The sequence below is a fragment of the Curcuma longa genome, chromosome 21, assembly GCF_044706935.1.
Source record: "Curcuma longa cultivar G26 ecotype Majalengka, Jawa Barat chromosome 21, ITB_CL_G26_1.1, whole genome shotgun sequence".
Lineage (NCBI taxonomy): Eukaryota > Viridiplantae > Streptophyta > Magnoliopsida > Zingiberales > Zingiberaceae > Curcuma > Curcuma longa.
The window spans coordinates 3,690,369-3,709,062 of NC_133881.1; the positions used below are offsets into that span (position 1 = coordinate 3,690,369).

The 18,694-nt window shown below is 37.5% G+C and overlaps 3 protein-coding genes across 3 annotated transcripts; all 3 read right to left on the minus strand.

The window, feature by feature from the left end:
- Window positions 1-464: 464 nt before the first annotated feature.
- On the minus strand, window positions 465-8,262 carry LOC141814521 (EH domain-containing protein 1-like). Its single transcript, XM_074702477.1, has 14 exons — window positions 8,253-8,262; window positions 8,030-8,195; window positions 7,867-7,946; window positions 7,123-7,191; window positions 6,966-7,023; window positions 6,831-6,883; window positions 6,713-6,755; window positions 6,567-6,631; window positions 5,205-5,229; window positions 2,716-3,011; window positions 2,503-2,582; window positions 2,175-2,301; window positions 1,943-2,086; window positions 465-893 (listed from the first exon to the last, which is right to left on the minus strand). The coding sequence occupies exons 2-14, from the start codon at window positions 8,103-8,105 to the stop codon at window positions 705-707; spliced, it is 1,305 nt and encodes a 434-aa protein (XP_074558578.1). The 5' UTR covers window positions 8,106-8,195; window positions 8,253-8,262; the 3' UTR covers window positions 465-704.
- Window positions 8,263-10,395: 2,133 nt separating this feature from the next.
- On the minus strand, window positions 10,396-11,888 carry LOC141814375 (UDP-D-xylose:L-fucose alpha-1,3-D-xylosyltransferase MGP4-like). Its single transcript, XM_074702327.1, has 4 exons — window positions 11,338-11,888; window positions 11,099-11,260; window positions 10,763-10,981; window positions 10,396-10,663 (listed from the first exon to the last, which is right to left on the minus strand). The coding sequence occupies exons 1-4, from the start codon at window positions 11,851-11,853 to the stop codon at window positions 10,454-10,456; spliced, it is 1,107 nt and encodes a 368-aa protein (XP_074558428.1). The 5' UTR covers window positions 11,854-11,888; the 3' UTR covers window positions 10,396-10,453.
- Window positions 11,889-14,606: 2,718 nt separating this feature from the next.
- LOC141815499 (UDP-D-xylose:L-fucose alpha-1,3-D-xylosyltransferase 1-like) lies at window positions 14,607-15,993 on the minus strand. Its single transcript, XM_074703445.1, has 4 exons — window positions 15,481-15,993; window positions 15,249-15,410; window positions 14,920-15,135; window positions 14,607-14,816 (listed from the first exon to the last, which is right to left on the minus strand). The coding sequence occupies exons 1-4, from the start codon at window positions 15,991-15,993 to the stop codon at window positions 14,607-14,609; spliced, it is 1,101 nt and encodes a 366-aa protein (XP_074559546.1).
- Between the last annotated feature and the right edge of the window lie 2,701 nt (window positions 15,994-18,694).

Consider the following 18,694-nt stretch of genomic DNA (forward strand, 5'->3'; position numbering starts at 1 on the left):
AATAAATAAATATATAAATATTATGTAATTTATTTAGAGTATAGTCTTATTTTCTATAAAAAAAATAATAAATCTCAATCAGTCTCATGGACTCAATCCCTGAGGGTGACCGATCCGGTCCCACAGAAATTTCCCATTGACCACCAAAGTAAATTGGAAAGTGCATACGACGGCCAATCCAGATGTCCAACATCCTTTGATTGCGAAAATAGCCTTATTTTCTATAAAAGATTATGAAAGTTGATTGATTACATTTATATTCATTTTAAATTTTAGAAAGTGTAATAATAAATGATAATTATTACACGTGTCCTCCCCCAACAAACTTGGCACTTGGCACCATAGTATTGGCCAAGCATCTTTCCCAAAGCCTATAAATAGTTTGCGCCTGGTCTTATCACTTGTCTAGAAGCAAAGCAATGTCCAAGCTGCACCTATCAAACAGAATGAGTTGCACGAGGTGAAACTAAGAACACCTTGTGGAACAGAACATAAACGTTGAATAATAAGCTGTGATCATCCATAGTTCATTAGGCAGCAATACATCGCAATTCATACATCTCATATCAGTACTTTCGAGTAGAACTCAATAACTCATGCTCGCATCAGACTTTTGTTGCAAGTAGACTACTGTCATCGAACTCCAACTCACTGCCCTCCTAGAATTTATGGTACAGCTGATAGATATATCTCAGGGAGAGCAGTCATCTCTCGTAAGGATTCCTGAAGTTTTTTAGTAGTTCTGGAATATCATACCCTAGCATATCGTCGACAGCTTGTATCATTTTTGGTTTCAGCTTCTCGAACTTATCGATACTAAAACCATTCAAAATCTCTCTGAAATACTCCAAATTGGGGAAATCCCCAAGTGGAAGATGATATTCCCTTTGAACCTATTGAAGAAAGATTTCAGTGTATAGGCAGATGAAAACTGGCATACATTAAGGGGAAAAGAAAATTGCTCGGTTGGTTGGTTAGTTGGTTTGCTGCAGATACTCAATTGAATAACCATATGAAAACAGTGTACTGACTGCTGCATGATGATGAAGAATCAAAGGAAATAACAAAACTGTTGCACTACTTAGTGTTTATATACATATCCAATGAAGTTGACCAAGAATATAAGCACTGTTCGGTAAATAGATAAGTCAACCTTTCAAGTTTGGAATATACATGTGCAAAAGAAACGAAAAAAAAAAAGAAGATAAAGAATAAGGAGTTGGAAATAGTGAGAATCAACACAAGAAATATAGATTCATGAATTGCTTTAGTATATCCACATGTTCTGGATCCAATTTCTTTAACAGCAGATGAAAACTAGTTCATTTTTTTTAAAAGTATAACCATGAACAATCATAAGACAATAATGGATTCTAATAAGATATCCTATGTCTAAACTCAGAAGATACTTATTGAAAAACTTTCTAATTATGGATATATGGGCAAATTCATATACTTCATCTAAAAGAGCCGTCCGGTGCACGAAACTCTTGCCAATGTGAGGTTCCCGAGAAAAGTCCAACCACATTGGGTCTATTGTACGCAGTCTTACCCTTTATTATAAAAGGTTATTTTCGCAACTCAAATCATTACAAGGTCACACGACAATAATTTTACCATTGCGCCTAGGCTCCACATACTGAAATGAGAAATGACTGAAAGCATATTTGTACTTCATCTCATTTTGCCAAATATGCTTTCTGGCATTTCTCATTTTAGTATGTATATACATTTTATGTCGCATACACTTCCAAAGGTATTCCTTATTTTCATTCAATGAAAAGCAAGGAGTCCTCTAATATATATGACATAAGCCTAACTAGCAAATGATTGCCCAAGCAGGGACAATCAATGAAACATGTCTAGGTAGACAAATTTGTACAAACAATCAAGATTTATTGGATAATGTTTTTTCAGCACTACAAAAGGAAAGGAACATTACCTTTTTAAACTCATCCTCCAGGTTATCAATTAGTCTTTGTTGAGCCTTTGCCTTACCTATCATCGCCAGCATCTCATTTCTGAGGTGGCTAATGATATAGGAATGAATTTTAGCTGCTCTAGCCCTTTTTACAAATTCATTGATCTGCAATCCATAAGGTAAACTAAATTAGAAACAATTTAAAAAAAAAAAAAAAAGTAGTTTGAAAGAGGTCACAAATCAACAAGATTACCCTGCGATCACAAGCCTTTTTAGGAACATCTTTCAAGTCAGACAGGAGGTCATCTTGTTCTCTCTCAAAAAGTTCCTTTCCAAGTGGACCAACAGCTGCTTCATTCACCGGTTTGTCATTGAATGAACTGTAAATTATAATTAGAATAGTTTTGAACTATAACATTGCAATGCTTGTGATTGCAGTCCAATAAGAATTAAAATAATAACTAGGACATAATAATAAGCAATCTGAAAAAAGCAAAAAACCAGAAATGATTCCTGGGAAAAAGCAACAGAAGTTCTTGGATACCATGGAAATAATGAATAGTTTTGCATTGAGAACACACCCGATATACACACGCATTACTTCAGGAGTATTCAGAACCTTTCCAAGTGACCACATCAATGCACCATAGACTCTCATAAGCTGCATATCAAAAACCATATTAAAAAAAAAAAGCACTTTTGTTATAGAAAGTTCAAAAGCAAGAGATCTTATAATCGCTCCTAGTATATGATCTCCTGTCAAAAGATGAGGAATTTAATTGGAACTTGTTCACCTGCTGCGTGTCAACCTGGTCAGCTTTATTGAGAACCACACGTATCTTGTCATCATGACCACGCAGAGAGCCAATAACACACTTGAACTCATCACTGATGTCAAGCTTATGGGGATCAAATAGAAGGAGAATAAGATCGCATTTTGCAGCAAACCATGACGTAACGCCAGTGAAGTCATAACTACGTTGAGTTCGTTGTTTTTCTCCAGAAAGTACCCCAGGGGTGTCAACAAATGTGATGTGTTCCAGTAGCTTAAGAAATTCATAGCAGTTAGCTTCTAGATTATATTCCCTCCCTTCCAAGAGCTTAAGATAAGATCATTGTTGGAGTATACTGAAAAGACTAGCTCTTTTGTATATAAACATTTCATGAAATAAAGGAATCATGTTTTGGTCAAATGGTTGCAATAGATTAGACTTGTAACATGTCCCCTTAATTTACATTGTAGATAACATGGTGTCTGTGAGACACAGAAGATCATGATTATCAGCTCCTTGTAAATTATAAATTAAGGCTCACAACCAAGATGACTTTGGACAAACCATCGGGAACGGTTGTAGTGTAATTCAGTAACTGTCTATCTTGACTGTAGAATTACACTAGTGCACTTTGTGTGTATTGAGTAGGACCATTGAGGTTGTTCAATTTACGCTGACTCATAAATTGAACAAGACCTCTGTTATTATACTTATGCACTCTTAATCCCGATATAATAAACGGGCGCGTATATTTAGTAACTATCACTTTGATTTACCAAAGGGTGAGATCTTTCCGTCAGATCAAATATTCTCGGTAAGTTGGGTGATGTTACTATCTATATGGTGTGCCGTTAATTATAGAAGGAATCCGTGTCCCAGTAGGGTTGATGATGTCCCCTTGAAGAGCTCATAAGGTTTGTCATGTCAAATCTTGCAAGTGGACTTAGTCCGACTGACAATAAGGATGAGTGGTACTATTCAAGGACATAGATGTCGATTATTGAGTTGTCAGTGAACTCAGATAATTGATGGACATACGATATCTTAAACACGGGGAGCAATGCATAAAATAATAAGAAGGAACCCATAACGTAATTTGGGGATTGGATTGGTAGTGCAATAATGATCCTCTAGTGGAATGGATCGTTATTGATGGATGTAGGTGTGTATTCGGAGTTGAATACGGGATCCGAAACCCATCAGAAGGCCAGATCCAATACCTCCTCGAGGTCCCTGCTGTAGCCTAAAGAAATCTCTACAAGATGCAATCAAACGGATGAGATTAGTTCTCAGCCGTCGGATAAGATTTAACCGATGGATGAGATTGGTTCTCAACCGTAGGATGAGTTAGTGGATGAGATCAACTTGTATCCTTGGGATTAGATCAAGTTGCATCCATTGGATCGAAATAAATAAAGAGGATCAAAAGAGATTAAATTAGAACCGTTGGATGAGATCTAGTTGCGTCCGATGGACGAGATCTCTTCGGTTTGGTTTTAATTCTCTTTGGAAGCAAAAACCGGTTCACAAGGTGAACCGAACCCCTCTCTATAGCCCACGCCCAAAGCATGATTATTTGTGGCCATTGGATCGAAGAGATCAAGTTATATTAAAGAAGATTATATTAGAACCATTAGATGAGATTAAGTTGCATCCAATGGATGAGATCTCCTAGGTTTGGTTTTATTTCTCTTTAATATAAAGTTGGTTCACCAATTGAACCAAGCCATCCTTGATGTGGCCGGCCACCTCCCCTTGGATTTGGAAATGTTTTTTTAAAATAAAAAACTGAGGGGGCCGCCAAGCAATCAAAGGAAGAAATAATCAACGCCTATTCTTTTCTAGATTTGGAAGTTATTTATGGAAATTATCCAAATCAATTCCTTGATTGAAGGGGGCGGCCAAGGCTTGATTGGGCATGGGAGGCTATAAAAGAGAGGGGGAGGGGGCGGCCAAGAGACACATCAAAGAGAATAGCATACGAAATCTCTCCGATTTCGCAATTGCTCTAGTTTTTCCTCTTCTCTCTTGGCCGGCCACTACTCTCTCTTCTTCTTCTTCTTTGCTTTGTTTTCTTTCCTTGCTCTTGGTGGCCGAACCTCTCCCTTGAAGTGGTGGCCGGATCTAAGGTGAAGGCGAGGAAGAAAGAAGCTGGTTCAAGAAAGAAGCAAGGCGATCCAAGGCGTCATCCAGCAGAAGTTGCAGTTCTTGTTTCTCGGAAGATCGTTGCCCACACAACGTCCGAGAAGGAGAAAGGAATACAGCAGAAGATTCCGAGGTTCAAACCGGGTTCTGGTATAATTTATTTTCCGCAGTTTTATACTTAGAACTAAAATGTAAAACCGTAGATAAGTAATTTAGAATCGGCGATCCTGTGGATCGATCGACTTAATCTTCTTTGAAGATTATGTCGATTGATCCGGGCGGGATAAAATTTTTGTCCTATGGGGTTCTATGCTTCTCGGAGCGGATAGAATCCGGAACATGGGACGAAGATCCAGAACGCCAACACGAAGTAACTGAGCTCAATGGTATCTGTTATAAACAAAGCATTGTCATATGTTTGCTTAGCAGCAAAAGGACTATACAATATCGGCATATTGCCTACTAAGAGGGTGAAAGAGTGACAGAGTGAGATCTATTGAGAGAGGTAGGTGACAAACATAGAAAAGAAACAGCACAAATTCAATAACACTCAAGTTTGAATTAACACCAAATGATTCCACTTACACTGCTGCGAGCAATTTAGTGGCTATCATGTTCAATTTTTATATAAATCCAACATACAACACTCGTTTTCTTTTAATGACAGAGGTACATAGTTTCAAAGAGTAGAATATCTAGTACAGTAGAAGTGTTTAAAGTCAGATATTAAACTGCTGATTAGACGTCATTTATGAATTAACCTTGAAGGTTAGCAAGGTATTTCCATGTCAACGCATGAACCACCTAAGATAACAAAATTTTTGTGTATGTAGATCACAACCTCAAACTAACTCCTATCAGAGACTTATTTCTGCTGATCAACCAATTTAGCCAAGCAACTACATATATCAATTGGGGATTTGGGATATATTTCCACATAGAGAAGGCCTTGCTCAGACCACCCAATAAGCATAAATTTTCCTCCATACCCTTTTCGATATTAATATGAGAATAGACTTGAACAAGTGGTTCTGCCATCAGTCAAAAGTTGAGCTGTGGGAAAAGAGAACCATGACTACAGAAACTCTCAAGTCATCAACCCTTCTCTACTCCTTTTGTTGTCCCTTGATTTGACCTTTCCAGAATCAACAAAACCATGTTAAAATTAGTTGGCATGACTAATTCTGATCAGTTACTCAATCCATGTTAGCCAATTCCATCTGATTTTTATACTACTTTCACAATTTCATATAATTTCTAGTAATTTTGCTTAATTTAAGAATGATCATTCTAATCCATATTAGGATTGATTGATTCCGAAAACTACACTTTCTATGTTTCTGAGTAAACTGGCATGCAAAATCCTGTGTATAAAGCCTGGTTCCTATGTCTGGTCCAAGCAATTTTAAGCCCTGACTCTTGTACTTATTTCCTTCTAGCATGTACACTACCATGTTCTATTACTCAACTTTCTATCCATTATCCTGCACTAATTGTGCTTGCATTGATTTGGTAACAAATGTAGATCAACATTTACATTGATTTCATAATCACATATACATGTAACCTTGTGGATGAAGATCTCAAATATAACATAGAGAGTTTGAATATCATATTTTGTAAAGTTCATGTAACTAAGTTCAATGAATTTAGCTCTTAGCAATCAAACTACTGCCACAATGATTGAAGAATTAGCATGAACAGAAGCAAACATAGGGAAGAAGTACCTTCTTTGCTGATTTTGAACTGAACCATTGGAATGTTGATGGAGGACTTTGTGGCTCGGAGTTCACTAAGAAAGATTAACAATAAGTTCTTATCCAAGATGAAAATACTTAAGTAGAAAATTTGGCATACATAAGAATTTCTATACCATCTAGCTCAGAATCAACTCTCTTTTGTGATTGTTTATTTCTCTATCAAATAAGAGAGAGTTAGAATAGTTACAGACTACTAAATTTAGTAGTTCAGAAAAACTTGGCCTGACTTACAGTGAGCAAAACATCCAAACCTTCCATCATTGGAGGATTCAATTTTTCCAAATCTACAAAAGGAGGGAATATAGTTTATTATTAATTCAAATTTCATATGAGATATGAAGCCGTATTTAAAAATCCACAGTTTACCTGCATGAGCAAGTGCATCTTGAGTGATTTCGCTTCCTGCTTGTGCTAAAGACACAAGCTGATAAAATAAAAAATAAGACAGCAATTTACAGAATTATGCATTCTTATCAACATCAACAATATTGAAGCAAGGGAAAAAAAAGATGTCACCAGAAACCTGCATGGCTGTAATGAACTCTCTAAATCCCAAAAAACCTTGGCGCTTAGAGTCCGCAATTGCCCATACCTTCATTAAAGTTTGGTAGGAACATTGGTTACTGATTATATCTTCACAGGTTTGAAAAAAGAATATCGCTCGTGTTATTGTATCAAAGCAGTCCATTTATAGAAACTGAAAATAACTAGCAAGTACAAATAAATGTATTACAAAATAGTTGAATAATCAAACAACACGATCATAAAAGAGTAACACCATTATCCCTAATTAGGAAACCTTCAAGTGAGCTTTAGATTAGTTGAGATCACAAATACTATAAAACACAGTAGCAGTAAGTTCTCCATCACAACAGGAACAAAATACTGAAATTTAGTTTCCTAACTTCAATAACTTTGAAATCGAGACAGCTATGAATTTTTCAGTAACTTGATTATCATATAGCAACCTTAATACCTGACCTCCACATTCTTTCAGGCACAATAAAATGGAAATTTCGCCTATTATTGTCCCTTTAATAACCACAGAATCATGAATATCTTTAATTGACTCAATGTGCTTAGGTGATTCCCCTTGTCTCCTATTAAATCCTATCCTAACAACTGCATTAAAGTAGAAAAGTTACCAGGGGCTCAATCTTCTCATTCAACAATAATTAAAGTGGGCGTCCTAGAGATAAAATATGAAAGAGCCGTCGAAAAGAGGTAAAAACTTTTTTCAGTAGCGACGAATTCAGACCCAATTCACCTGCTTAAGGTCAGGGCGAGACAAGTTGGACATGGAGAAGAACTTAATGGCATCGTTACCCGTGATCCGGCCGTCTCCATCTGTCACAATGGCGAGAAGATCCTCAAAGCCCTGGCAGAGATCGCCTCAAACCGAACAAGGAGGAAGGGTAAAGAAGCGAGACCTGAATCGGCGAACGAGAACCAGTCCCGGTAGATCTTCGCCTGCTCTTTACTGACAGAGACCGAGGAGAAGTCCATAGCCGACGGATCGGCGGCGGAAGGGAGGGAGCAAAGAGGGCGAGGCAGCGGATTGGAAGAAGGCGGCTTGAGATCGGAGGAATGCTACAGCTTTAAAATAAATAAAATAATGTTAATAAAATATAACAGACCAAATGTGTTTATTACTTCTTTTCTCGCGGTGCGGGAAGTCAAGTCTCGGATCATTGGACCTCACGTCTATTTTAATTTTCTGTAACACTCATGACGACACAATAATTTAATTCAAATTAGCAAAATAATCAATAATAATCGAACGCCCATTATTTTCATTTTAAAAGTGTTTTTTCCCCGACCTTATTTTTTATTTAAAAAATAGATGTCTTTATTGTAGTAATTTTAATTAACAATTTTAAAATAGAATTGCAAATTGCTATTATACCAAAATATCCTTATTTTAAGAGTGCCAAAAATGGACGTTAAAATATTAATATTGATATGTATAACAGAATTATTGTAACAATAACTGCATTTTTTATTTTTATTAAAATTCTGTAAAAACAGTTTATTCAAAATAATTCCAATGGATATATTTTCAATCACAACAACAACAATTAAATTTTTTCACATCAGATAGGAATTATATAGATTCTTTTATGTTATTAGATTTTATCATCTACTACATTATTATATATATTTAAATAATTTTTATTATATTTATTATTACTGACTTAAGTCTTTTTAATTTTTTTCTTCCTTATTAATATTAATATTTATCATAATTTTATTTCGTTTAATTGGAAGTCGTTTATATATGCATATATTAAATTTTATCTATTTATTTTCTTATGTTTGTACATCCATCTTAATATCTTTATTTCTGTTACTTTCATCTTTTACTCGTATACTCGAATAGTTATCCAATATTTAATATTATATAACATAATAAATTTAATCATAATTTTATAAAACTTTTATTTAAATTTTAAAAGTATTTTATGATATCATTATGATAACATCTCAACCATTTCATTTATATTATATATAAGATATTATTTTTAACTCCTCTAATTTTTTATAAAACTGATCATAAATATTTAATAATTATTTTAATAATAAATTTATTATTGTTAAATTTAAATTTCATATATTTTTCCATCGAACAACTTATTCAAAATAAATTCCAAAGGCAAATATATATTTTACGAGAGCTGCTTTTCCCACCCCTTTACACCGCACGCCCCCTCCCACTTCCTCTCTCTCTCATATTCTAATGACATTTCTATCCTTTTTTTTTATTTATTTATTTTTTATTTTATTTAATTTTTATTTAGTTTTATTTTTAAATTAATTTTATTTAAAAATAGCTCTCATATATTTTTAATTTTATTTACTTTTATTTTTTAATTAATTTAATTTATTATTTTTTTCATCAATACGATATTATTTTTTTAAATTTTATTTAAATTTTATTTAGTTTTATTTCTTTAATCAATTTTATTTATTATTTTTTATCAAATTTTTTTATTTTATATAATTTTTAACATAGGTCAAAATTGATTAAAAATAAAATTAAATAAAATTCTAAAAATAAAGTATTGATAAAAAATAATAAACAAAATTGATTAAAAAATAAAACTAAATAAAATTGGAAAAAATATATATATAAGTATTAATGGAAAAATAATAAACAAAATTAATTTAAAAATAAAACTAAATAAAAATTAATTAAAATTAAAAAATATATATATATAAGTAAAATAAAATAAAAAACAAAGAAAAAGGGTAAAAGTGTCATTTAAATAGGAGAGAGAGAGAGGAGGGGAGGGGGGGTGCGGTGTAGGGGGTGGGAAAAGCAATTTCAATATTTTACTTTAAATTTGTTTAAATATTTATTTTATGATTTAAATTAAAATGAGAAATCTCAGGTTAGTTTCGATTCGGATTTTGAATTTCGATCACTAATACTAATTATTACCAATGACAATAAATGTTCCAATTAGTATTAACTATAATGGAATCGTATAACAATAACAGAAAAAAGTTAAATTAGCTCATTCATTAATTAAAAAAAATAAAATTAGAAATATTCATCGTCGAGCACATTTATTACAATAAATGAAAATAACTTAGAAGATATTTAAGATTAAAACAAATTAAAATTTTAATTTATATAATGTAATAATTAATATTCCCCATTTTGATAATAAATAAAAAATAATTATAATATTGTTTTAAAAAGAGCTTTTCATGTAAATTTATATATTTTCTTATTCACTTCATAAAAAAATATAAACAAATAAAAATATATGAATATCAACTTAACCACTACATTCGAACAGTCAACGTCTTGGGATTTACCGTCATGCATGGCTGCCCTAACTGGGGGCTTAGATCCGGCCGAGTGGGGATTCATCGGCGTGGTCATCCGCCAGCCAGAGCCCGTAGTCTTTGAAACGTCGTATCTTGTTCTGAAACCCTAAGATGTAGTTGTTGTGGACGATGGCGTGCAGGCCTCGAGTTCTCTCCACCCAATCCCCGTCCTGGAAGTATAGCCCTCCCGGTGGGAATGCAGCTTGAGGTAACAAGTAGAGGTCCACCTGCAGCAAACCACGCCGGCCGGCCGGCAGTGCTGTGTTAGTCGAAGAGATGGATCGTATATTGGACTTGCGAAGCAGAGATCAATGTGAAGCATGGACCTCTCCTGCTGCAGTTTTGCTCAGAGCAGAATTGAAAGCAGGTTGGTCGTTTGTCGGCGTGTTCTCGGACCAGGGCTGGTTTTGGATTTCCTGAATCCAACTGCTCATCGCCTTCTTGGCGCCCCTCGTCGGACGGAGGAAAAGCATGCAGCTGCAGACGTAGGTATGGCCGTCGGCCCCTGGCGGCGGCAAGTCGTGAGAGTGATTTAGGGGCTTCACCTGTTCATATGGAAGGGGACGACGACGGTTACGTTCACAGAGGATACAGCACGCAGATCCGTAGAGAACGCCAGAGGAGGCGTACGTGTATTCATTGAAAGCGTCCATATTACTTACGGCGACCTCGTCGTCGGCGAAGTATACGTCGTGATTGCCTTCGAGGTAACGGAATGGATCAGCCACCCACACCATGTCCACGTCGTTGTACATGACGCTGTATCCCAGCTCCAGAATGTCCAGCAAGTGGCGAGGCCTCCGTGATGTGATGTTGAAGAACCCCTGGCCGGAATATAATCGAAATTAAGCAACTCCATTAGCGATGTATGCCGTATGCTTAGAGGTCGGAGGATGAGCACCTGAGATCCGAAATTGTGGGCAGTTTGGGAATCGGGAGCGGGCTGGACCAGGACGGCGTGGCCGGGCCACCGGCGGTTGATCTCGTAGAGGGTGGCGTAGTCCTCGGCGAAGATAAGCACCTGGTCCTGCCGCTTCTGCCGCGCGACGCTGATGAGCCAGTTGTTCAGCAAGGGGAGGAAGGGTTCGCTCACAGCGGTAACGATGAGAGTGTCGTTGCGGGCGGCGAAGGCCGCAGCGCGAGCGACCGTGTAGTCCTTCCATCTGGATACGGCTCCGTCATCGTCGCCGGGGGAGAAGGAGGATAAGAGGGCGGACACGGGTCGACGACCGGGCAACGGGACGAAGACGACGAGGAAGAGGAGGAGCGCGAGGACGGAGAGAAGGCCGGACCGGCTGAGGAGGAAGGACGACACGACGCCTTGTGTCTGGGCGCTGATCATGGAGGCGCGTGAAGAGATCAGCAGGTCGTGTTTAGCCACCACCGGCAGCGGCTGCTGCCGTTGATTGAGAGACATGAGGGATCGAAGAGAGAAGGTGAAATGTGATGCACGGCAAGTTCCTCCGATGAAAGTCAACGCAGGCGGCGGACAGAGAAATAGGAGAAGGATTTAAGGCGACAGGCTGTTGAATGCTTGCACGGCTAATACTCTTTTGTTGACCTTCGCGATGCAGCAGTTTGTGGACCTGTGACGCTGCTCTCTACTTTTTCCTATTCGAGATGTCTCCAACGAATCATCGGACCGTAACTTCTACACTGACGAACTGACGAGATCGCACGGTATTCGCAAACAGCTACAAAGAAGACCCTAATCACGTAGGACTTTGAAGAAACGTCAAAGAGTTAAATGGATGTCAGAGATGCCCTAGTTCAACTCCTTCGACGTCTATATCAATTCGTCGTGGATTGGAGATAGGGAAGAAATCGACGTCTATATCAATTCGTCGTGGATCGGAGATAGGGGAAGAAGAATAGGAAATATATGCATGCGTCATCGAAAAAATGTCACATCGAAAATAAAAAAATATCTCATCTTATTACAATAGAAAGTTATACTTATATTAATATGATAGGTTATCTATCATAAAATATTTTACTATTTCATATGTTATTTGGTGGTTGTTAATCAAATGAGCGAGAGAAATAATAATTATTTTAGTTAAATGTCGCAGATGGTCAAGTCATCAGTCAACGAACGATTCGATGTATGTGACTTCTTATCAGAGCTCGAGGGAGAGAATGATGAAAACCTGAAATGCACTTCAACAGGAGATGAGAATGGTGTCGGAGTGTCCCGACAGACCACTCCGACGCTCAAGTTAATATTCCATGGAAGGAAAAATGAAAATGTAAAAGAAAGAGAAGAGTTTTGAAAATCAAATTAGTCTAATAAGCAAAAGCGGAAGAAGAAGAAGGAGAAGAAGCCTCCCTCATAGCAGAAGAGGAAGAGTCCCCTTTTCTTTAATAGAGCCCCCATTATATATGAGGAGACCATATATGACATTATGTATAGAAAAAAGGGGTTCAAGGACATCAAATCTGACAACTTCATAAATGTCCTTCATGTGGTCATGTGTCTTAGGAATATACACAGCTTATTCATAAATCTACAAAAGATAAATATTAACACTAGTCCATTTGACCAGCATTCCCAAGTCAGCCACTTTACTTTGACTCTTGGCCTCTATCCAGAAAGGAATCAAGCCATTTATTACCCCTGCATCAATAATGATAGAATGGAACTACTTAGATAGAAGTGCAGATTCAACGAGATTGAGCTGAATGAGAAGTTGATTTCTATCTGAGAGACCATGAGATCAATAAGATGAGTCGAATACGGAATCAGTCGGGCACAAAATTAATCACATAGCCAATCACAGAATCAGCCGAGTATAGAATCAATCAAACCATCCGATGAGAACCTGAAATGCACTTCGACAAGAGGTGAGAATGGTATCGGAGAGTCCCGGCCGGCCACTCCAACGCTCAAATTAGTATTCCGTAAGAGGAAAAATGAAAATGTAGAAAAAGAAAAAATTTGAAAATCAAACCAGCCCCATGAGCAAAAATGGAAGAAGAAGAATGAGAAGAAACCTCCCTCCTAGCAGAAGAGGAAGAGTTTCTTTTTCTTTGGTAGAGTCCCCCATTATGTATGATGAGACCATCAGATATGACATTATGTGCAGAAAAAAAAGTTCAAGGGCATCAGATCTGACAAAAATGTAGAAAAAGAAAAAATTTGAAAATCAAACCAGCCCCATGAGCAAAAATGGAAGAAGAAGAATGAGAAGAAACCTCCCTCCTAGCAGAAGAGGAAGAGTTTCTTTTTCTTTGGTAGAGTCCCCCATTATGTATGATGAGACCATCAGATATGACATTATGTGCAGAAAAAAAGTTCAAGGGCATCAGATCTGACAATTTCATAAATGCCCTTTATATGGTCATGTGTCATGAGGATATGCACAGCTTGTTCATAAATCCATAAAATATAAATATTAATACTAGTCCATTTGACTAGCACTATCAAATCAACTATATGACTTTAGTTTGACTCTTACCTCCATTAGGAAAGGAATCACGCCATTTATTGCACATGCATCAATAATGATAGAACGGAACTACTTAGATAGAAGTGCAGATTCAATCAGATTGAGCTGAATGAGAAGTTGATTTCTATCTAAGAGACCATGAGATCAATAAGATGAGTCGAATACGGAATCAGTCGGGCACAAAATTAATCACATAGCCAATCACAGAATCAGCCGAGTATGGAATCAATCAGACCATCCGATGTTTGTTTTTTGAATTTAATTAACATAGATTTTCTTATCAGGATATATCAACCCATAAAATACTACTCGTAACATTAATGACAGAGAAAGAGTACAAATCCATAGCCGCCGGATCGGCGGCGGAAGGGAGTAAACAGGGCGAGGCAGCGGATTGGAAGGCGGCTCGAAATAGGAGGAATGCAATCGCATTGAAATCAAATAAATTTTGACGGCGAACGTAAAATATAGCAAAGAGCAAATGCGTTTATTACTTCTTCTCTCGCGGTGCGTTGAATCAACTATCGGACGTTGGATCTCACGCTTGGGTAATTGATTTTTTTTCCAAAAAAAATTCTACGACACTGATAACGATGTGGTAATTAATTTAAAGCAAATTCGAAAACAAACAAAAATAAATAAATCAAACGAGCAAAAATTTTTATTTATTTCGAAAGGTAAAATAACGTAACTGCAGTCGAGTGAGTGGATGGCGGCTTAATTATATTCGGCCGAGTGGTGATTCGTCGGCGTGCTCATCCGCCAGCCAAAGCCCGTAATCTCTGAAACGCCTTATCTTGTTTTGAAGCCCTACGATGTAGTTGTTGTGGACGATGGCGTGCATGCCTTGAGTACTCTTCACCCAATCCCCGTTCTGGAAGTACAGCCGTCCCGATGGGAATGCAGCTTGAGGTAGTAACTCCAGATCCACCTGCAGTCAACCGCGCCGGCCGGCGGCCGGCAGCGTTGTGTTAGATATTGGATGATCGATATCGCATATAAAATATGTGAAGGAAAGAATTGTAATATTGCACCTCTTTTGCAGTTTTGCTCAGAGCACAATTGAAAGCGGGCTGGTCATTTGTCTTCGCCTTCTCGGACCACTTCTGGTTCTGGATTTCCTCGATCCAGCTTCTGACCACCTTCTTGCCGCCCCTCGTCGGACGGAGGAAAATCATGCAACTGCAGATGTTGGTCTGGCCGTTGTTCTCCGGAGGTGGCAGATTGTGAGAGTGATTCAGGGGCTTCACCTGTTCATCGATCGACTTGCTTGTTGTCAGAGCTAGGAGACAAAAATTAATTCTAGACAGATCGATCGATCTCCATTTTCAGTCACACCCTCCATGTACAGTAGTGTACTTACAGTGAACATGTCGTCGGCGAAGTACACGTCGTGATCGCCTTCGAGGTAACTGAATGGATCCGCCACCCACACCATGTCCACGTCGTTGTACATGACGCTGTATCCCAGCTGCAGAACGCTCAGCAGGTGGCGAGGCCTCCGCGATGTGATGTTGTAGAACCCCTGGAGATCGATCGATTAAGCAACTCGATGAGCATCAGCTAGCAGGTATGATTAGAGGTCGGAGGAGCACCTGAGATCCGTAATCGTGGGCGGTTTTGGAATCGGGAGCGGGCTGGACCAGGACGGCGTGGCCAGGCCACCGGCGGTTGATCTCGTAGAGGGAGACGTAGTCCTCGGCGAAGATAAGCACCTGGTCCTGCCGCTTCTGCCGCGCGATGCTGATGAGCCAGTTGTTCATCATGGGGAGGAAGGGCTCGCTCACGGCGGTAACGATGAGAGTGTCGTTGCGGGCGACGAAGGCCGCGGCGCGAGCGACCGTGTAGTCCTTCCATCGGGATACGGGTCCGTCGTCGTCGCCGGGGGAGAAGGAGGAGAAGAGGGCGGACACGGGTCGACGACCGGGCAACGGGAGGAAGACGAGGACGAGGACGACTAGAAGGGATAGGACGGAGAGAAGGACGGACCGGCTGAAGAGGAAGGAAGACACGATGCCTTGTGGTTGGGCGCTGAAAGAGTAGCATGAAGAGAGATGGCCGTCTTTATCTACCTCCGGCGGCGGCGGCTGCCGTCGATTGAGAATCATGACTGTGAAATGTGATGCACAACGAGTTCCTCCGATGAAAGTCAACTCCGGCGAGCGGAGTGAAATAGGAGAAGGATTGAAGGTGGCAGATTGTTCAAGAGCTTGCGCGACCACTTTTCGTTCTCCTTAAGATACGCCAGTAATTATGTGACCAGCGGGATCTAGAGATCTTCAAAAGCCAGTTGGTTGACCAGTGGAATCTAGAGATCTTCAAAAGTCGACGATATTAATTCTACCGTTGAATGTAATTCATATAAGAGACAATTTTAAAATATAGATAAATGATGATGATCCTTTCGAGATCCAGATGAGGAAATCATCGAGGATAAAAGCAACTTCTCTCTCTTCCTCCACCAGCCGCACCTCCACCAGCCGCAGCAAACACCAGCAGCAATTTATTCCAAGCTCCAGCGGCACCAGAAGACAACGTCGCAGTAGCTTCTTCTCTCTTCGCAACAACCATCTAGGGAAGTTCTTTTTATTCTCTCTTTTATGTCTGGAATTTCATCTTTAAATTTTGGAAAAGTATCCTTAACAATGCAATCCACTCTACAAATTTGCTCTAGAATACTCTTATCCATGCAATCTTCAACTACTAGACGGTATTTTGATATCGAAGCAACTTGTTATGTTACATTGGATTATCACATCATTACAGAAATATTACTCTATTCTCGCTTGGATACGGTATATGTAGGTGATGACTCAGATTTATAAATTGCTAATTATGAAAATATAATTTTAATGATCTAATCGAACTTTTCATATGCTCAATATCTTTCATGTTCCTTCTATTATTAAAAATTTACTCTTTACATATTAATTTAGTCTTGATGACAATGACTATTGCCTTGTAAAAGATAGAACAACGTGCATTACTGTACTTCATGCCAAGCTTAAAAATGATCTCTATTATCTTCAATAATGTCCTTCTGTTAAAATTTTATTGGTGAATGTACAAATAAATCAATTTGGCATGCTCGATTTGATCATCCTTTTCTTCGTATTATTCAAAGAATCATAAATCAATTTAGTTTACATCTTCTGCAAAAAGGTGGAATCCGTCATCTTAGCGAATCAGTTTAGTTTATCTACTTCATATACCTCATCACCTCTTTTATGTAAGACATGTTTGAAAGCCCAAAGTCATAAGTTATATTTTTTCCCCCATTAAATCATGTTTCTAACTTCCCATTTGAAATAATTTATTTTGATATTTACGGGCATGTACCTATCTTATCGAATCAAAGTTTTCTATATTATGCCACTTTTATTAATCATTTTATTAAATTCACTTAACTCTAGCCTATGAAATGAAAATATGATTTAATTGACATCTTTTGCCATTTTCAAACTAAGTTGATTATTATAGAACTAAGTTGATTGGGGAGACAAGTATCGAGTTCTTCATCATCATCTTACTTCTTGTGGATTTATTCATCAAATTTTTTATCCTCACACCCTTTAACAAAATGATTTTGCTGAGAGAAAACATATATATATAATGGAAACAATCTTAGCTCTTCTTAATTAAGCATCAGTTATTCGTAAATTCTGAGATGAAGCTGTTAGTGTTGTAGTTTACCTCATAAATCATCTTCTACTCCATTACTTAATAAAAAATGTCCACCAAAATTTTATAATCAATATCCTGACTATACTTTTCTTTAAATTTTTAATTGCGCATTTTATCCATGGTTATGTTTTATATTTTCTGACATATTATTTTTAATGAGTCTTTCTTCTCATTTTTCATTAGCTTCCTCAACCTTTCTTCCAGAGTCTCTGACATATATTTGGTACCACCACTAGTAGAATTTGGATGATAAATTTCGTTAGAGGATATTTTGACAAATATTATTTATGAAGTAATATACGATAATTCGATTATAAAATTGATATAGTAAATACCATTTTAGACTTCATAGGTTAAAAAACACGATTTCAATTCTAATTTTAAATGATATTTTACTTTCTAATATTTATTTAATGAAGTAATAAGTCATAAAAATAAAATTTTAATTTGTAAGTACTAAAATAATAAAATTGAACTGATTAATATTTTTCCACCCATCCTCATTTTGTTAAAATCTCTTTTTAAATATATAAAGTTATAATAATGAAGATTAAATATAATATCCTCACTTTTAAAAAAATAAAGAACCGATAAGAAATTGTAAAATTCTACCCGATGAGAGATATTTTTTGTGCTTTAATAAAGTTCAATGTCATCGATTTTAATGATCTTGTTGGCAATATAATTGATAATAGCATGTAAATAGTTTATCTTCTTTTTTAAGTTCTAAAATAATAAGAAGAGAACAAGAATATTAAGATTATCTATTTTTATCTTTTTGAATTTTTTTAAAATTAAAATAATAAAAGATGTTGATAAAGTCTGTACCGATGTTGCATCCTTCCTGCGCTCTCTTTTTCCCGACGCACTTCACCGTACGAGCGTCTTTTTTTTCCTCTCCCAATCCGCAATGCCGTCTGAGGAGAATGGAGCGGCCTAGGTTCTCGGTCTCGCTCATGAAGGAGGAAATCGACGAAGACATCTACGCCGTGACCGGGTCCAAGGCTCGCCTCCGGCCAAGGAAGCGGCCGAGAGTCATCCAAAAGCAGCTCGAGGTGCTGTCTCTTCCAGTTTTCTTCCTTCGTCGACATTCTGTTGGGTCCTCGACGCGCTAGGCGGCGACAA

Excerpts from the sequence above, each read along its gene's own strand:
- LOC141814521 (XM_074702477.1), bottom strand. The coding sequence starts at position 8,105 with ATGGACTTCTCCTCGGTCTCTGTCAGTAAAGAGCAGGCGAAGATCTAC. Across the intron at positions 7,192-7,866 it reads CTCGCCCTGACCTTAAGCAG|GTATGGGCAATTGCGGACTC; the intron begins GTGAATTGGGTC and ends ACTTTAATGAAG. Across the intron at positions 5,230-6,566 it reads GTTCAAAATCAGCAAAGAAG|ATACCATTGAGCTCAGTTAC; the intron begins GTACTTCTTCCC and ends TGTTTATAACAG.
- LOC141814375 (XM_074702327.1), bottom strand. The coding sequence starts at position 11,853 with ATGTCTCTCAATCAACGGCAGCAGCCGCTGCCGGTGGTGGCTAAACAC. Across the intron at positions 11,261-11,337 it reads CCCACAATTTCGGATCTCAG|GGGTTCTTCAACATCACATC; the intron begins GTGCTCATCCTC and ends TATTCCGGCCAG. Across the intron at positions 10,664-10,762 it reads GCAAAACTGCAGCAGGAGAG|GTGGACCTCTACTTGTTACC; the intron begins GTCCATGCTTCA and ends GGTTTGCTGCAG.
- LOC141815499 (XM_074703445.1), bottom strand. The coding sequence starts at position 15,993 with ATGATTCTCAATCGACGGCAGCCGCCGCCGCCGGAGGTAGATAAAGAC. Across the intron at positions 15,411-15,480 it reads CCCACGATTACGGATCTCAG|GGGTTCTACAACATCACATC; the intron begins GTGCTCCTCCGA and ends ATCGATCTCCAG. Across the intron at positions 15,136-15,248 it reads TCGCCGACGACATGTTCACT|GTGAAGCCCCTGAATCACTC; the intron begins GTAAGTACACTA and ends ATCGATGAACAG.